This window comes from Amia ocellicauda, chromosome 15, assembly GCF_036373705.1.
Source record: "Amia ocellicauda isolate fAmiCal2 chromosome 15, fAmiCal2.hap1, whole genome shotgun sequence".
In the NCBI taxonomy this organism is placed as follows: domain Eukaryota; kingdom Metazoa; phylum Chordata; class Actinopteri; order Amiiformes; family Amiidae; genus Amia; species Amia ocellicauda.
The window spans coordinates 11,398,651-11,417,344 of NC_089864.1; the positions used below are offsets into that span (position 1 = coordinate 11,398,651).

Here is an 18,694-nt window from a genome sequence, read left to right on the forward strand (position 1 = left end):
GATATTTTGCAATATGACATTTGTTACAACCTCTTGGCTATATAGCAGATCCACCATATGTTGGCTTTGTTACAGTATTAAAATACCACAAAGCTAGTTTCAAGCGACTGCCAAGAGGGGTTAATCAAGAGCAGGAAATCTGCATGAGATTACCTCTGAAAAAGACTTTCCCCCTAATATTCACCTCTGAGAAAAGCTTATGCCAAAGGTTTGTGGGGTTATTGAAGGTGGGAATGCTTTTTGTTCATAAAGACATAAATCGATCTTAACACAATCATGCTATTAGCAGTGACTATGAGCCATGAATATTTTTTACACAGGTTATTCAGAATGATTATTAATGAATGCATGTGTACACAGTCACGCTATTCCTGGAGTTCTGGAAGCGGTACCAGGCCCAGCTGGAGTACGAATGGGACACGGTGGAGTTCCTGGAGCAGGAGGAACAGCCTCGCCCAGAGTACGAAGCCAAATGCGTTCATGATCGAGTCAATCCCATCACAAAGGTAAGAAAGAGAACAGATCTCATCTTGAGTTTATGGCATTAACTAAAGGCAGACAAGCCTGTGTGAATTCTTCATGAGCAACAGGAAGTGGTGCTTATGGGCACCTTGACCACAGTCTCTCTATCTGAAATCTTATACTGTTATTTGAAACACTGATTTTTTTTAATATATATTTTCAACTGTACCTCTAATGTGTAGATAATAGCGGAGTAATATCTGCTACCATAATCGTGTTTTTTTTTTTTTTTTTTTATTACTCTGATGGTAATAAGTTTTAGAAAACTGCTTTGAATGTGCACTTTAACATCTAACCACCTTTGCGTGTTTGTGGGCTCAGAATGTTAGATACTGGTGGAATGTTGTTTACCAGTTCGCTGACTGATGAGGCAGAGATTTGCACCCAATGCAGCCACTGCCGGAGTAAACAGTGGACCGTAATGATCCTACGGTTTGTTGCTGCAAGAGCAGGGACTTTGGGTATGGTGCCATTGCCAAATCCAAGACGGGTTATAATATTGTGACTAAGGTCTGAACCAAATCAAAACTCTGACCTACTGGCGAATTGTAAATTACAGACTTCTACTCTAGTATTACAGGCAATATGGTGCATATGATAAACAATTACTTGCTTGTGAATTAGAAAGCTCGCTGAAATCCCAGTATAAAGACCTGGACACATACTGAAAACCTCTTCAAGCCTAAAAAGCTTATTTCGAAATTTTAAATATACAAAAAATAAAGATTAGGTTACAAAAACAGTCAGATAGGTATACCAGAAATTAAATCTGAAGAATCCCTATGTACAACTGATTTTGATTCTGCTGCTGAAAACCTGTCAGGTTCTTGGAAGAACAGTGCAATGGAAGTATGTGTAATTGTAGCAGAATTAAATAGGTGAGAGTCTAACATTGATACATTCATATTTATGTATATGTATTTAATTTCATGTAGGTAACAGAGAAGGTCCCTTTTACAAAGTGTGGGAAGTGTTTGAGAATGTCCTGTGGCATCGGAACAGTATTATTCTGGGTAAGATTTATATGGCTTTTTATCTCAAAATCAAAAATCACTCTTCCTTTCCATATACATTCTGTTTTACTCTACATAAAGATTCACCCAGGTTGTTATGTTTGCATAGTAAGATCTTCCTTTCTCTGTAAAAAAAATAAATGAAAAATAAACCCAGAAGGAACAAGGTTGTGTGTATTTAAATCAAGAACTCCCCTAAAATGTTGTTCCAGTACTTCATAAATATTTACACAAGGCAATCGCACCAGAACATATAAGCTGGACAGATGACAATACATTTGATTTGCATTCTCTAAAGAGGTATTCAGAATATACCAGAAAGCTGTGATGTGTAATGTACTCAAACCCCCAAGATGTCAATAACCTTTCCTAAGTTCCTTTTAAGAGGAATTGCTTTTCAGCTAAACCTGATAATCAATGTAAAGCTGCTGATTGCAAAATAGGTATGAGTGAGTAGACAAGCATTACACACAACATACTTGTGGTTATCAAAGGATGTGTACTGCTTCTGAATTTGTGAAATCTGTTTGTATACTAAAAGGGTGAGATTTCCACCCACTGTTTTGTTTCTCCTGTTAGGCGTTTTCATTTGTCTCATAAGTGTTTGGCTTCTCTGTGTTATAATTAGGGAAATTGCCTTAGTATTACGGAACAGCAAGTCACTTTGGAAACAAATGCTTTCCATTCAGATGTGCTGAAGTCTGTAATCTCTGCAGCACTAAAAACATGGCATTTCTGTTTAAAAATGTATCATCTGTAATAAGACGTTAAACCTATTTTATCTGTATGTTTTAGTGCTATAAACATACTTATATTATATTTGAGTCTTTCAATTCACCAGTATTATAAAAAAAAGATATTGTATGAAGTGAATAATGACCAGACAGGAAGTTTACAATTAGTTTACAGTCAAAATCAATGACAATAATCCCCTATTGTTTTGTTTTTAGATTTTGCTGATTATTGCTTCCGTTGTTGGGATTATAGTCTACCGCCTGGCTGTGTTCTTCGCTTTCTCTGCAAAACTGAGAAAAGCCACAAAGGAACTGGAGCCCTTCAGAGAGTACGTTACTCCCCAGAACGCCACTACAGTAACAGCCTCGCTCATCAGCTTTGTCATCATCATGGTCCTCAACATTGTCTACGAGAAGGTAGCAATCTGGATCACTGACTTTGGTGAGGAACAAATCTTCTGAAAAGTCAGGTCATTCACTGAACCTGACAAAGCTCTGTAATACTGTCATTTAGTGTGCAAGTCAAACAAAAAAACAGGATCTTCTACCTTTAACATGTCTCTCTAAATGCTGATTAACTCAACCAGTAACACTCCTTCCTTAGAGATTTTACTTTTAAAATCAAACCACATTTTATATTTTGACATACCATTTAAGCCTGAATAATAATGAGACAGTTAATCATCTTATTGTTTCATTGTCACATTGTATTGTTGGAGGGCTTCCTCCCTTCTGCAGATTATTTCAGAAATTCCATATGAAATACCAAATTCGGTCATTCGAGTTTTTACTGATGCATTACATTTTGGTTTCTAGACTGTATTTATGACATTTTTTTTCTGTTTGTCTTTTGCTTTCTTCTACTAATTCCAGAACTGCCCCGGACACAGACTGAATACGAGAACAGCTTAACCATGAAGATGTTTCTTTTCCAGTTTGTCAACTACTATTCTTCCTGCTTCTACATTGCTTTTTTTAAGGGTAAGATCGTGGGTTACCCTGGCGATCCGGTCTACTGGCTTGGTAGATACAGAAATGAGGAGGTGAGCAGAGTTTTCAATTCCCTCTTTTTGCCGTTTCAGAGTCATGGTGGCCAGGTAAACTGTGTTGACATATTGCCTATTTAAACATGGCATATGTCCTGTTTCCTTCAGGTCCACGTCTTTTCATCACTGGGTAGATTTCATCATCAGCACTTTGCATATTCAGTTACAAACTACACACGAAGACTGAATATTCTTTAATGACCTACGATTCCAAAACAGACTTTTGTCCAACAGTTGGTCTGTTTTTCAAGTCTTTAATTTCACACACCCCTTTGTTCTAATGTTTTTCAACACTTTAATTTCTCCCCTTTTTATCAATGAATGCATCACTCAGTTGGCTTGTTTACACGGGTGCGTTCAAGTCGTGCAGACCTTCTGCAGTCAGTGTGAAGGAAGCTGTTTACATGATCAAATATTTCAGTAAAACATATTGGGAGGAATACGTGCATATTAACCAGCATGTAAACATAATGTGCAGTACACCAGGTGAATATTTGTTGCTTGTGGTCACTCAATGACAGTTGTTTTTTTGTTATACATGTTACATTTATTTTAACTTCTTAGTTAATCTTATTTTGTAAGTATTTATTATTAAAGAACAGTAATAATTATTAGAATAAAAATTAGTCGCGAGAGAGATGGGGAGGAGGGGGCCATTTAAAATTGGGATATAGCACAATTATTGACTCGTTATATTTTAATACGTAAAAAGTTTTTACATATTTTAATAAACTCGAAATTTGAAATGTATCTTTAACTTTTAACTTTATACAACATGATGCGCTTAGAAATGGCTTCACCTGTCTATTCCAGCTGCGCACATCAATGCAGAAAATGCGCTTTTCAACAGGGCTGTTTGTGTTGCATTTAGTAACCTGGCAGCATCTTTATCGTGGGCAGCTGACTGAAGCTGAAGATATAGATGTTGAATTGTAGTGCCAATTGCAGTCTAAACGCTAACGCCAGCAGGCCTGTCGCCAGCCTTATACCAATACAAAAGATTTCATTCAAAAGGAAAGTTAAAAACTAGTTGAGCCGATCAGAGGACAGGCAGATGAGCTGTATCACCTGCGATTCTTTAATTGTTTCTCAAAATGTGCGCATATACATAAACATGAAAAATAATAATAACTTTATGCAATAAACTGTGTAAATAAATGCATAGATGGATATATATTTATATTGGCACAAATTACCCTCCATATTTATTTTCTGAATTGAATGAATACATTTGAAAACCGACTACAACTGCTGGTCTAAAAGTGTATTTTGTAACTGAATATGCAATTTAGTGATGAACTGATGCTGGTGATGAAATGTTTGTGACGAAAAGGTTTCCTTCCTGGCACATCTCCAACTTTACAGACTCTTTCCAATGTATCGCACAGAGATTTACTTTGATTGCTTTTGTGAAGTTGATTTTATTCATTTGGAATGAGCTTCATGCCTACAAAAGTCATCTTAATTTGTAGCGTTTCCAGAAAAGAAAGGATGAATTGGCACATTCGAGACCTAAACATCATTCCATCGAATTCAAGAACCCAATCCTCTTATCCTGCAAAAACATCTTCAGAACTATAATCTGTCTATAATCTATAATCAGTTGATCTTAGAGAAATGAAAGAGAAACTCATTACAGTTATTGTGACATGTTGTGGGACAGCTACTGTGTGTCAGAGCAGGGTTCTGAGCCGGCATTTTCTGTGTTTAAATACAGTGTGATCCCGGTGGTTGCCTCCTTGAGTTGACGACTCAGTTGACAATTATAATGGGTGGCAAAGCCATCTGGAACAACATACAAGAAGTGCTGCTTCCGTAAGTATGCTTGCAAGCCTCATTACCCACCACTAGACTGTGTTACTCTGAGCGTTAGTGTGTTTCCTTCTGCCTTCTTGGGAATGTGTTTAGAGATGGCAGTCCTTAGCAGAGGCTTTGGGTTGTCTACATTTAAGATAATTCTGTCCTGTTTAGTGCAGCATGTTTAATCTAATAACAAAATATGTGCAGTAGTGTTTGTCTGTTGGGTTTGTACTGTACAGCTACATTTTATTTGAACCCTTATCTAGACTCTTAATATTCTAAACAACAGATCAAATTAGATAGTGTGTACAACCCCAGCTCTCTTCCTCCAGGAAGGACTTAATTTAGCTAATGTATAAATGCTGCATCAAGTATAATGCCCTGTTTCCAGTAGCCACGTTTAGCTGCACCTCAGCGTGGCCGTGCCAGGCCAGGGGGTTTCCAATAGGGCTCAGCTGCACCTCCGCCTGTGCCTGAACTAGTTTCAGGAGCACAGTTTCGTACATCGTACCGGCTAAGTCCCAAACTGTTCCAAGGCACGTACTGTGACGTTCTGACGCAGCGTGTCTGGATTCTGACATTGTAACTACAGTAATGGCGGCCACTCTCGATGTGAGAAATGCGGTAGAAACTTTAGTTAACTTAATTATATTTGTAATCCCTCCTTATCGCTATAACTATATGTTAATGGTAATCCAAGTATAGACGCTTTACCAACTGCAGAAATACAAACCTTACTTTACAAAACTTAGCGATTTAATACAACTGAGCCATTCATTACAGTGTCAAAGGTGTTTTTAAAATAATCCCATTCACAATAAAAGCTGACGCCACACACAATGTTATTTTGTGACATTGATAAAGCTGCAGGTATACAGAGAAAACATGCTAACACTGAATTTGTGGAAAAACTGTTGGAGTAAGTTATGGATCCCAGAGTGTTGTAGCCGTATTTATATATACAACCTTTCGTTTTGCTTAAGAAACTGGCTGTGACTGTCATACTGTATATTTCATGATATATAGACATGTAGTGGCTACACGTGACAGATTTAAACCCATCACACTGTATTTAATAATGCAACGCAGCTCAGTCTCCCACAGATAAATAATAAGGGAGAATATCTAGGATTAAGGATTAGGATTAATATCTAGGATTAAATTAAACTATATTGTCATTGTTAATAGGATCATGATACAGGGAGAAGTAACAGTTATTTACATAAAGAAAATGAACTAGATGAAATTTTAAGTGATGTAATATATTGTTTCAATGTGTCCCGGTTTCTACTATTGAATATCTGGTATAACTTATACTATAAGACTGTGTTAGATATCGTAAAAACATTTCAGCCCAAAGTTTATTGCACTTTAATGTTAGAGGTATTTCAGCCTCCAGTGTTAAACACTAAATCCCAGAGTGCCAAGTGTCCCAGGATGCGTTTTGACCTTTCGTGTCTCAGTCACTTCCTAGGGCAGCTGTACCTCATGACAATGATTGGAAACACTGCTGGCACAGTGTAGGTGCACAGTCACAGCACGGCCATGCTGAGGTGCACCTGAACGTGGCCAGTGGAAACTGGGTATAAGTGTATAAACGGTGACTGTGGCCTTCCTTTACTAGATGGGTGAAGAATCTCATATTCCGCTATTGCATGAGTCCAAGGACACAAAAGGCTGTTCCACGATGGGAGCAAGACTATGAGCTCCAGCCATTGGGAAAGCTGGGATTGTTTTATGAATACCTTGAAATGGGTAAGCATGGTTTTTACAAGTTGGTTCCTACAACGACCACATAAAACATGAGAAGATTAAATAAGAAGCTTTGCAGGCGTGAGCTAGAAAAGAGACGCTGTATGCTGAAACAAGTGGAAACATCTTGCAGAGGCCTTCACCCAGTAGTGCATGGATAAAGGCTGATGAGATGTATAGCCACTCGTATCGATCAACTGCTGGATGAAGGCTCCCCAAGATGTTTCCACTTGCTTCGATCTACAGCTTCTCTTTTCCATGTTTATGATTTCATCTTCCCATCCTTTATGTGATCATCTAGGTCTTCTGTCATCTCAAGGGATCCATTCAGTAGCTTCCTTTGTCCATCTTTGGTATTTAACATTTTCACTATTTCAATTATGTCACGTTTTCGTTTCTTCTCAGATTGATTAACCTCTTCTTGTTATTCTAAGCATACATCTGTCCATGCTTATTTGTGTCATATGCATATATCATTTTTAAATGTAGATGTCCATTTACTTTTCTTCACACCTTGTGCTGACTGCATGTTCTCTGTTTCAGTGATCCAGTTTGGTTTCGTCACCTTGTTTGTGGCCTCCTTCCCTCTGGCACCCCTCTTGGCCCTCCTCAATAACGTGTTTGAGATCCGAGTGGACGCCTGGAAGATCACCACACAGTTTCGCCGGGTGGTGCCAGAGAAGGCACAAGACATTGGAGCATGGCAGCCCATCCTTCAGGGCATTGCCATTCTGGCTGTGGTAACAAATGTAAGTACAGGCTGAGGTTCATTTTTGTTGTCCATTATACTAAAATAATTATATAATACTATTCAGTATATGAATACTTTGTCTCCCACCAGTGATATATAGATATATACACTCTATACATTATATACTCCCACACTAATCTCAGTTGTACTGCCTTCATATTAAAGAGAAATCAGAATCGGAATCATCTGTGATTATATCACTTGGAGTTGTTAGACTTTCATAGCTTTATCTTACCTGCATGCTCAAAGATAAAATCCAGTCTGACAGCAGGATTTGGAAAGCATTTTACTTTTATCATCATTGAAAATACTGACTGGCAAAGTACGTAAGAAAAAGGAACCTCAGAATCATATATATATATATATATATATATATATATATATATATATATATATATATACATACAGTGAGGGGAAAAAGTATTTGATCCCCTGCTGATTTTGTACGTTTGCCCTCTGACAAAGAAATGATCAGTCTATAATTTTAATGGTAGGTGTATTTTAACAGTGAGAGACAGAATAACAAAAAAATCCAGAGAAACGCATTTCAAAAAAGTTATGAATTGATTTGCATGTTAATGAGGGAAATAAGTATTTGATCCCCTATCAATCAGCAAGATTTCTGGCTCCCAGGTGTCTTTTATACAGGTAATGAGCTGAGATTAGGAGCTCTCTCTTAAAGGGAGTGCTCCTAATCTCAGCTCGTTACCTGTATAAAAGACACCTGTCCACAGAAGCAATCAATCTATCAGATTCCAAACTCTCCACCATGGCCAAGACCAAAGAGCTGTCCAAGGATGTCAGGGACAAGATTGTAGACCTACACAAGGCTGGAATGGGCTACAAAGACCATCGCCAAGCAGCTTGGTGAGAAGGTGACAACAGTTGATGCGATTATTCGCAAATGGAAGAAACACAAAATAACTGTCAGTCTCCCTCGGTCTGGGGCTCCATGCAAGATCTCGCCTCGTGGAGTTTCAATGATCATGAGAACGGTGAGGAATCATCCCAGAACTACACGGGAGGATCTTGTTAATGATCTCAAGGCAGCTGGGACCATAGTCACCAAGAAAACAATTGGTAACACACTACGCCGTGAAGGACTGAAATCCTGCAGCGCCCGCAAGGTCCCCCTGCTCAAGAAAGCACATGTACAGGCCCTTCTGAAGTTTGCCATTGAACATCTGAATGATTCAGAGGAGAACTGGGTGAAAATGTTGTGGTCAGATGAGACCAAAATCAAGCTCTTTGGCATCAACTCAACTCGCCGTGTTTGGAGGAGGAGGAATGACCCCAAGAACACCATCCCCACCGTCAAACATGGAGGTGGAAACATTATGCTTTGGGGGTGTTTTTCTGCTAAGGGGACAGGACAACTGCACCGCATCAAAGGGACGATGGATGGGGCCATGTACCGTCAAATCTTGGGTGAGAACTCAGCCAGGGCATTGAAAATGGGTCGTGGATGGGTATTCCAGCATGACAACGACCCAAAACACACAGCCAAGGCAACAAAGGAGTGGCTCAAGAAGAAGCACATTAAGGTCCTGGAGTGGCCTAGCCAGTCTCCAGACCTTAATCCCATAGACATTCTTTAGGGAGCTGAAGGTTCGAGTTGCCAAACGTCAGCCTGGAAACCTTAATGACTTGGAGAGGATCTGCAAAGAGGAGTGGGACAAAATCCCTCCTGAGATGCGTGTAAACCTGGTGGCCAACTACAAGAAACGTCTGACCTCTGTGATTGCCAACAAGGGTTTTGCCACCAAGTACTAAGTCGAAGGGGTCAAATACTTATTTCCCTCATTAACATGCAAATCAATTTATAACTTTTTTGAAATGCGTTTTTCTGGATTTTTTTGTTGTTATTCTGTCTCTCACTGTTAAAATACACCTACCATTAAAATTATAGACTGATCATTTCTTTGTCAGTGGGCAAACGTACAAAATCAGCAGGGGATCAAATACTTTTTTCACCCACTGTAGTGGCAAAGGCCTTTACTTCAGTATGGGAGGCTAATTTAATTTTTAATTTCTACTAGAAAGTTTGGCAATTAGTCTTTTCAAAACATTTATTTTCTGCAAACTGTTAGAATGGGGAGTGCTATAATTACAGAGAATCACACAGAACACATAATTGAAAGTGCTAACAAAAAAAAGAAATGTGCAGGGGGAGGGTGGCGTTTCCTCTTGTCATGAAAATGTCATGAAAGTCACCGATCAACACTTCAACTCTACTCAGAATTTGGAGTATGTGATAACAAATTAATATATCATATACTATATAATTCTACTTATGTGAAACAGTTATACTAACATTGTTCTTTCCACTTCCACTGGAGCAAATAATTGAAAAATGTGCTGTTTACTGGAACTGTATGAGTGGCTTTTAGCTTGACTACAAAAGAGCAGAAGTTCACATGTATAGAGCGTGCCAATACGAAACATACAGATTGCTAATGATGAGCTGTCTTGCACATTGTTCATGAGTTCCATCGCTTTATGTTCCCACAGGCCATGATCATTGCTTTTACATCCGACATGATCCCGAGATTAGTTTACTACTGGTCCTTCTCTGTGTATCCCTACGGAGAGCACCCAGACCACACCATGATGGGCTACATCAACAATTCCCTCTCTGTCTTCAGAATCAGTGACTTCTCCAATGAAAGCCTGCCCCTCCAGTTAAACCTGGGCAACATCACCACCTGCAGGTTAATGTCTGAATCGCCGAACCAACTATTAAAGATAATATTACCTCTATCCCAATATAACGCGGTCCTCAGGAGCCAAAAACTCTTACCACGATATAGCTGAAACCACGTTTTGACAAGCTCGCTTTGGCCTCCAGCATTTCCCTTATTAATAGTCGGCAAAAATCATTGCTCAATCAATTGCTTACTTAGCAACAGGGGGATGAATGCATAGTAAATCAAAGTCAGAGATTACAGTAGAGTTAATGGATAATTTCCAACATATACATTTCAAATATCAACTGCATTTAAGCTTTACAGTACTACACTGTGCATTAATATCTCAACTTTGCTTTCTTAGGTATCGGGATTTTAGATATCCACCTGGACACCCAAAACAATATGAATACAGTATTTACTATTGGCATGTCATCGCTGCCAAACTGGCTTTCATTATAGTTATGGAGGTAAGTGAACTAACATACTTCTTAAAAGAATTTAATATCAACAGGAAACAGCACTTCAAATTATCATCTTAATATTGTGCTTCAGTGTGCATTAGTGTATCCTATTGTAATCATTCCAGAGTTTCAAAGGTGTTTTGAAAAGAAAATTGTGTGAGTTGTGCCGTCTCTTACAGATTTTTCTTGCATTGGAAAAAACTCCTGCATATTGCTAAATTGCACTCTGTATTCCTTGCATCTTGATCGTCTGTTAATTAGGTGTTTTCGGAGCGTCTCTAAAACCATGTTTATGATTGATCGTGTCTCTTTTGTTGTTGTTGTTTTGCAGCACATTGTCTACTTCACGAAGTTCATCCTGTCGTATATCATTCCGGACGTACCTATAGAAGTAAAAGAGCAGATCAAACGGGAGAAATACTTAACCCAGAAGCTGCTTCACGAGGCCAGCCTGAAACTGGTGACCAGACGCATGAAACCCATTACTGACAAACTACTCAAACGCTCAGATGGAGACTTTAAGTTAATCACCGAAAGCAGTGAATAGCAAAGGAGAAGAGCCCTCGGCTTTCGGACTCTGAAAAAGAGAAACACAGTCGTCTGCCTTAATTACTATTTTATATTTGTCCACAGATCAAATATTTGTTTTATATTTTATTTTTGTATTGTATAGATGTTGATATGCATTGTTTTATTTCAAGTCCAACCCAGTCATTTGTCAGACACGTCCAATATGTTTTTTTAAAGGGGGAACATACAACATTGTTTGCAAAGTAACTTCTCGATTGGATTACACAATAAACTCCTATCAGAGGATTCCTATGAAAGGTATCTTCCCTCTTAAGAATGACACACGAACCTGTCATCTTGCCCCTTTTGAAAACGATGCCATGCTGTGCATCCTGTTACGTTTCTGTGAAGTCGCACTTTTGTTTCATAAAAGCTGACGGGCAAAAATAAGTACAGCTTTTTAGGAAGTTACTACAAGAGGGGGTGGTGAGAGCCAGTCAGAGCCACATGCCACAATTCACATGACTCTTTAACTATTACAATGAATGTTGCGACAATCACTTAAACTAATGTCTATCGATTTAACATATCCCGTTACTTTATTATTTGGTGTTTTGGCTACAAACTTCTAGAAGATTTTTACAACAAAGTATTCCTAACACCTTGCACGAAAATAATAGAATGAAAACTTAATTGCTAGGAATCATGATGCAGGCTTCTTGTTGAATTGTTTTTATAGAAATAATTTCTTAAAACGTAACTAAGAAGCTGTGAACATATATTTTTAATCTATTTGGAAAAATGTCAGAAAATGTATTTAGAAAAATAAACCATGTCATCCGTTATTTCAGCAGTGTGGTATTATTCAGTTTTTGTCCCCTTTATAAAAATCGTTGATAATACTCGGGTCTAATATAAGACATAATCCGTTTATGCTAAATGTGTTTGTGTAATGTTGTGGGCTACAACAATGTATTGTGATACATTGCTCTAAGGCACTTTGAGTTTTACATTACATTTGTATAAAGCCTTTCAAGCTCCACATCTATTTTTTGTTTCCCAAAATGATGACCATAATAATATCATAGTTTTCTTGAATAATCAAAATTCAATTTGCCGCCTTTTTTTTTATTTTTTTAAATTTATTTTGTGTTTGAAGTGTGGATTTTGCAGAAGATTTTGTGAATGCTAAACCAAACTATGTATGCAAAATTATCCGCATACTATCAATTATGAGACGGCAGGCACGAATTCAAAAATTCCACCTTCATTATTCAAAAATCAGTGTCCTTCTATGCATTGAAGTGGTTTGAAGAGACAAAACCACCAATATTCTGATGGCAATGACGTAATGCTGAAATGATCATATAATACTTACAGAAATCTGTTTTGCGGTTTTTGAGATTGAGATGACATTTTTCTTGATGTAGACAGTAGTTGCACAGTAAATATACATTAGAACAGGCCAGTTGAAATTAAAATATTTATATCACAATTGGGAGTTTGAAGAGTGCCAACCAGTGTTATCCTGGTCTCCAGGTTGGGATCTTTTGGATGTTTTTTATAGTTAATTGAATAGAGCTAAGTCCACCATGTAGGGAATGTACTAATGGTGGGGAGCATTGTAACTGCATCATTAGTTTACACGACTGCTGCAATGTAATTGTACTGAAAGGACTCCTGGTTTATTTATTGTTCATTCTTATATTTCTAAAGAACTGCCAGCCATTAATGCTGTGTGTAACAGGTGTCATCTGTTTAGTGTAGAACTGTTTTTGGTCCAGTATATGAATGCTAAAAGGTTCTGGCAAATCACAAATTAACAGAGAACGAAGTTACATGTTTGCCAGCTGATTTAAAGTCAAAATTATATGCAGAATGCATCAAATAAAACAAGAAGTATAACGCTTTTCCACATTGTGTACACCTAACTGCTAACTGCCAGCTGCTCTGGTTTCCATGTTTGATTGGGTGACTTTTTCTTTAGATGCCTATATTCACATTGCTTGTGGTTTCAGAATGAAATAACTGTTGTAAGTCTGTTTTTGTCTCATATTCCATTCTCTCTCACCCGATCCTTTAATGACCAGTTACTTCACTGTTTTGGTTTAGAAGTAATCAGTTTTAGCTTATTGGAGTGAGGAATTTTGCCAATGAAATCCATATCCCCTAAACTGAATGTGAACAGATTTTGGAAAGTGTGTGTATATATATCATATATATTATTCTACATATAAAGCAGCATATATATGCAAATTAGATATTAATTCCTAAGTGCCTTTTACATAATGTCATTAAAGTGCTGCATTTCACATGTATTTTACCTAAAATGGCCCTTGCCACTTGTACGATCTGTGTGCCATATTGGTTTATTAAATGATGCCTGTGTATATCCTGTCTGTCTACTTCCTGTAACCACTGTTGATTATGCTGTACTTGGCGTACACAGTATGCATGTCTGTTACACAACCAATAACCCTCATTATTAAACCTGTGGTTATTCATTATTATGTGGTATATTTTTCAAAATACGTGTTCAAAGTATTTATTACCTACTGATGACTCGTTTTCATTTTAAGATCACAAAATGACTCGTATCAAATATAATGACTACAAACCTAGCCACATGTTATGAAGTTTCATGCAGAGAACCATGCAGAGCGTATCGCAACACAGATGGGTAGATCTAGAAGCATACATAGATCGAGGGCTAGACAGATACAGGTATTTCCAATTCCAACACTGTTCAAAGAGCCTGATTAGACCAGTTGGTAGGCTGTTGTACTATCTGACTGCTCTAGATGTGTGCAGTACAATGTAGGTGTTGAGGCAATTATTTTATTTTGTATGTAGAAGAGGGAAGTATTATTTGCATGTTAAATCAAAGTTGCAATAGTTACATGCTTAAATTATCATATGAACAATGGTGTCTAGCAATATCAACATACTGTGCCACTAGGTGGTGATATTTGCTGAACACAATCCTTGCTTATTTCATTTTGTCAAGTATTTCAGTATCAGATTAAACTATTCATAACAATGTGTGTCCAAATGCTATAACCATAATATACACTCTTTGCATGCATTGCACTATTTTTACCTTCATTGTTTTAAGTGGCTAGGATATTGTATGATTACATTTGAAAAAATTAGAGGATTTAATTGTATTAGGCACAGTATGAGTTTTACTGAGGTTAGAAGTGCAATCCAAATATATGCCATATGCTAATTAACCCAAATCAGGCATACTATTGAAATGTTACATTAAAAAGTCTGCTCATGCAACAGAAATAAGAACTGCAGTTTTACATCTAAATGTCTCTGCTTGTTAGCTAATTAGAAAATATGTTGATAATCTGAACAGATAAACTTCTTAAAACATTATTTTACTTCTCTTTCAGTCCAACAGTATAAATACATCATGAACTCAGATCAATGAAAAATGTAAAGGGAAAAACACATCTGAGGGATGATGTTTGTATTTTACCATGGGAATCTCTACCCCCAGACCTACATTTCTTCCATGTGATGACTACAGCCACCCAACAGAGGGAGCCATTGCCTAGTTACTAATTAGTTTTGCTGAGTTTAGTAATTAATGCACTCTTCAGCTTTGCTACTCTGCTTTAAAATTAAATGTTTTAGGTTATGGCTCTTAAGCCTAAACTCCTGTTTTCCAACCCTTTAAAGCTCAAGGCACACTTACTTAACTTTAAAATCTTGTGTGGCACACCAAACTCCATAACCCACCCACCTTTTTATGAAGTTAAATTTTATTGTGAAACCAAAGCTTTTCTTAATGCACAGACTCACTTGATTCTGTTAGAAACAGAAACTGGTATTCAGGGGCGATTCTAGGATTTTAGAAATGGGGGGCCTTAAGGCCATGATTATTACAGAGGGGCTCACATCTGCTAGGGGGGTCCGTTATTATTAAACAAAAATTAAACAGCTTTTAAAAACTCAGTTTGTAAACTAAGGTTGAAGGAAATTACAAGGATAAGCTGTGTAATTCATTAAAATCCAGCACAAATTTACCACCATATTTGGTACCATTTGCGAGTGACACAATTATTTTAAAATTGACATTAACACAATAGACAAGTGATACCTTATTGTCACGAACACATCAGACCATATAGACAACTTCTCCACTTGCCACCAAAAGTGCTTCAATATGGACACATCCCTGAGCATTTGTTCAGTGCAAGAGGGAATGGTATAAGTGAACAAAATAGGGTCTCCTCAATATGCACAAATACAGAAAATGCCTGATTGGACAGAATGAGTTCACAGCCCCACAAAATCACAGGAATGCATCTTTAACACTTACATTGTTACATTAAGAAGCCCCATTTAACCCTTTAGCTAAAGTTACTGCTCCACTGATAATGAGTTGACATAACCAGAGCCAGCTAGGGTTACCATATCTGAACTGTCAATAAACAGGACACTCCAAAAGATGGGGGTGTTATGACCGGAAACAAATATTTACATGCAAAGAAAATCAATGTATTCATGTCTGAACAAGAAGTTATGAGAGTAACATGCAATCCCTGACCCCTTATGTAACATTATATACAGTGTAAATATATAAAAATAGTTACAATAAAAAACAGCACTTATTTGTTATATTCATGGTTATATGGCAAAAGGGTGCTAAAATGCTTTACAAAGAAAAAAAAAATGTGCTAAAACATAACATAACAATCAATAACATAATAAATAACATGAAAGATTATTATTATTATTATTATTTATTAGTAGACGCCCTTGTCCAAGGTGACTTACAAAATATAAGCGCAATACAAAGTGCAATAATACAGTGCAGTTCAAGGCATAAATACATTTTACAAATTCAGAATTTACACAAGAGTATACGAGATATACAGTAGACAATATATAGGGTCTTACAGCCTAAAATGAAAAAGCTGATAAGTGCAGACAAGATTTTAAGTCAAAGTCAAGAGCTAAGGGGAAGGGAGCATAGGGGAAATCAAAATAAACAATATGAGTACTAGTAATGCAAAGGCAAGAGTATGACAATACATTGTATAAGTGCAATCTTACAGGAGAATGAATGACTAAATTACAAGGGGTGAGAAGGAGCGGCTCTGGAGGAAGGAGAGTGGAGAGGAGGTAGAGTGAGTCTTCTGGCACTGGAGGAGCGCAGTGGTCTGGAGGGGATGTATGGAGAGACGAGTGTCTGAAGGTATCTTGGTGCAGTGTGGTCGAGACAGTGGTAGGTGAGGGTCAATGTCTTGAACTGAATGCGTGTCGCTATCAGGAGCCAGTGGAGGGAGCGGAGCAGTGGAGTAGCGTGTGTGAATCGGGGGAGAGAGACACCAGATGAGCCGCAGAGTTCTGTATGAGCTGGAGCGGCGGGTAGTAGTTGCAGGCAGGCCGGCCAGGCGGGAGAGGACCAGTGACTGGACGAGCAGCTGAGCCGAGTAGTCGTGAGGAAGGGTTGGATTCGGCGTATGTTGCTCAGGAAGAATCTGCAGGTGCGTGTCAGTGTAATGATGTGCTGGGTGTAGGAGAGCGCAGGATCGAGGGTGACTTCTACGTTCTTAGAGGAAGACGAGAGAGAGAGTGTGGTGGATTCCAAGGGGGTTGAGATGGGGAGGTCAGCAGAAGGTGAAGAAGAGTGGGGAAAAGAGGAGATCAGACTTGAAGAGGTTGAGCTTGAGGTGGTGTGAGTGCATCCAGGCAGAGATAGCAGACAAGCAGGAAAAGATGTGAGGGGATGAGAGTGACAGATGAGGGAAAAGACAGGAAGATCTGGGCATCATCAGCATAGAAGTGGTAGGAGAAACCATGGGATGTGATGAGGGGGCCCATGGAGCGAGTGTAGAGAGAGAACAGGAGGGGGCCCAAGACGGAGCCTTGGGGTACGCCTGTGAGGAGAGGTTGGGGGGTGGATGAGGTAGTTGAGGTAGGAGGAGAACCAGGTGAGAGCAGTCCCAGAGATTCCAAGGTCAGCGAGGCGGGAGAGGAGGATGCAGTGATCGACGGTGTCAAATGTTGCGGAGAGGTCAAGGAGGATGAGGACTGAGGAGAGGGAGGCACCTGAGCACAGCTGAGGGAGTCGGTGACTGCCAGGAGAGCCGTCTCAGTGGAGTGAGCTGTGCGGAAGTCGGATTGCAGAGGATCAAGGAGTGTTGGGACAGAAATGCAGAGAGCCGATGGTGGACCGCCCGCTCGAGAGTACTTGAGAGGAAGGGGAGTAGGGAGACAGGGCGGTAGTTCTGAGGAGAGGTGGGGTCAAGGGTTGGTTTCTTGAGGAGTTGGATGACAGTAGCTTGTTTAAAAACAGAGGAGAAACAGCAAGAGGAGTGAGGAGTTGAGGAGGGCAGAGATGAAGGGGAGAAGAGCGGTCACATGGAGGAGGCGAGTGGGGAGAGGGTCCAGGGAACACATTGTAGGTTTGTGACGTAGGAGGAGAGAGGAAAGTTCAGAGTCCGAAAGAGATGAGAATGAAGAAAAGGAAGCTTGATCAGTGGGAGACTTGGGCAGGATGGGAGAGGAGGTGGGACTGTTGAAGAGCTTGCGGATGTCTGAAATCTTGGAGGAGAAGAAGGAGGCAAAATCATCTGCAGAGAGAAAGGAAAGAGGAGACGGGGGAGGGGGTGGAGTACAGTTTGCAAGGATTGTTGACAGAAGATTCAGAGAGTGATTGGAAGTAAGACTTCTTGTCCAGGTGAGTGAGGAGGAGAATGTGGACAGTAGAGAGCAGTAGAGTTCGAGGGCAGCTGGGAGTTTGGACCCTTCTGTTCTACCAATAGTTGTTCAAAAAGGCCTGACATAAGCGAGCACCACCATCTTACACTTTATCATTCAAGTCTGATCGAATTGCAGCGCTGCTGGAGCGGAAGGGTTAAACTCGCACCTGGGACTGTAGTTCAGTGCTGGAAAAAGGATGAGCAGGCAAATCCCAGACATTTTTAGACAATTCAAAAATCCGTACGGACGGAGATTAAAGGACTGAAAAAAACGGTAAACACTGGATGTATGGTAACCCTAAACTAGTGTACATTAGCTATCACCATTCATTAAATTGTCAATGTCATAGCAGAAATAAAACTCAGCATAGCAAGAGTATTTAATATGATCAATTTACGATCTTGTTGAGCTGTAGTGTGGGGCATGCGCAGTGGAGAGCAGAGCGCAACAGCAGGTGTGGTTAATACAGGACTCCTCTCTCACGCCTGGATTCTTGCCTGGCGCTATACAATTCAAAATTGCAAAAAAAATAACATAAACTTTGGCAAAAAAAACTAACGTATCCCGTTGTCCAGAATATGGACATCAGAAACTGACTATGAATTAAACATATTTTTGTATTGACATGGGGGGGCACTCAGCGGGCCAATCAGATTTCAGCAGGTGCCAGTGCCCCTGTGGCCCACCCCTGC

General features: G+C 39.1%; 1 protein-coding gene across 1 annotated transcript in view; it reads left to right on the top strand.

Moving 5' to 3' along the window:
* The window catches only part of ano6 (anoctamin 6), a 32,510-nt gene extending 18,724 nt beyond the window's left edge, over positions 1 to 13,786 (top strand). The window contains exons 11-20 of the mRNA XM_066687108.1: positions 361 to 506; positions 1,458 to 1,535; positions 2,486 to 2,711; positions 3,143 to 3,312; positions 5,033 to 5,130; positions 6,740 to 6,870; positions 7,411 to 7,616; positions 10,130 to 10,329; positions 10,670 to 10,775; positions 11,101 to 13,786. Of these exons, the coding sequence (XP_066543205.1) occupies positions 361 to 506; positions 1,458 to 1,535; positions 2,486 to 2,711; positions 3,143 to 3,312; positions 5,033 to 5,130; positions 6,740 to 6,870; positions 7,411 to 7,616; positions 10,130 to 10,329; positions 10,670 to 10,775; positions 11,101 to 11,316 (1,577 nt within the window). The 3' untranslated portion in view covers positions 11,317 to 13,786. The remainder of the gene's footprint in view (positions 1 to 360; positions 507 to 1,457; positions 1,536 to 2,485; positions 2,712 to 3,142; positions 3,313 to 5,032; positions 5,131 to 6,739; positions 6,871 to 7,410; positions 7,617 to 10,129; positions 10,330 to 10,669; positions 10,776 to 11,100) is intronic.
* The last annotated feature ends 4,908 nt before the right edge of the window (positions 13,787 to 18,694 follow it).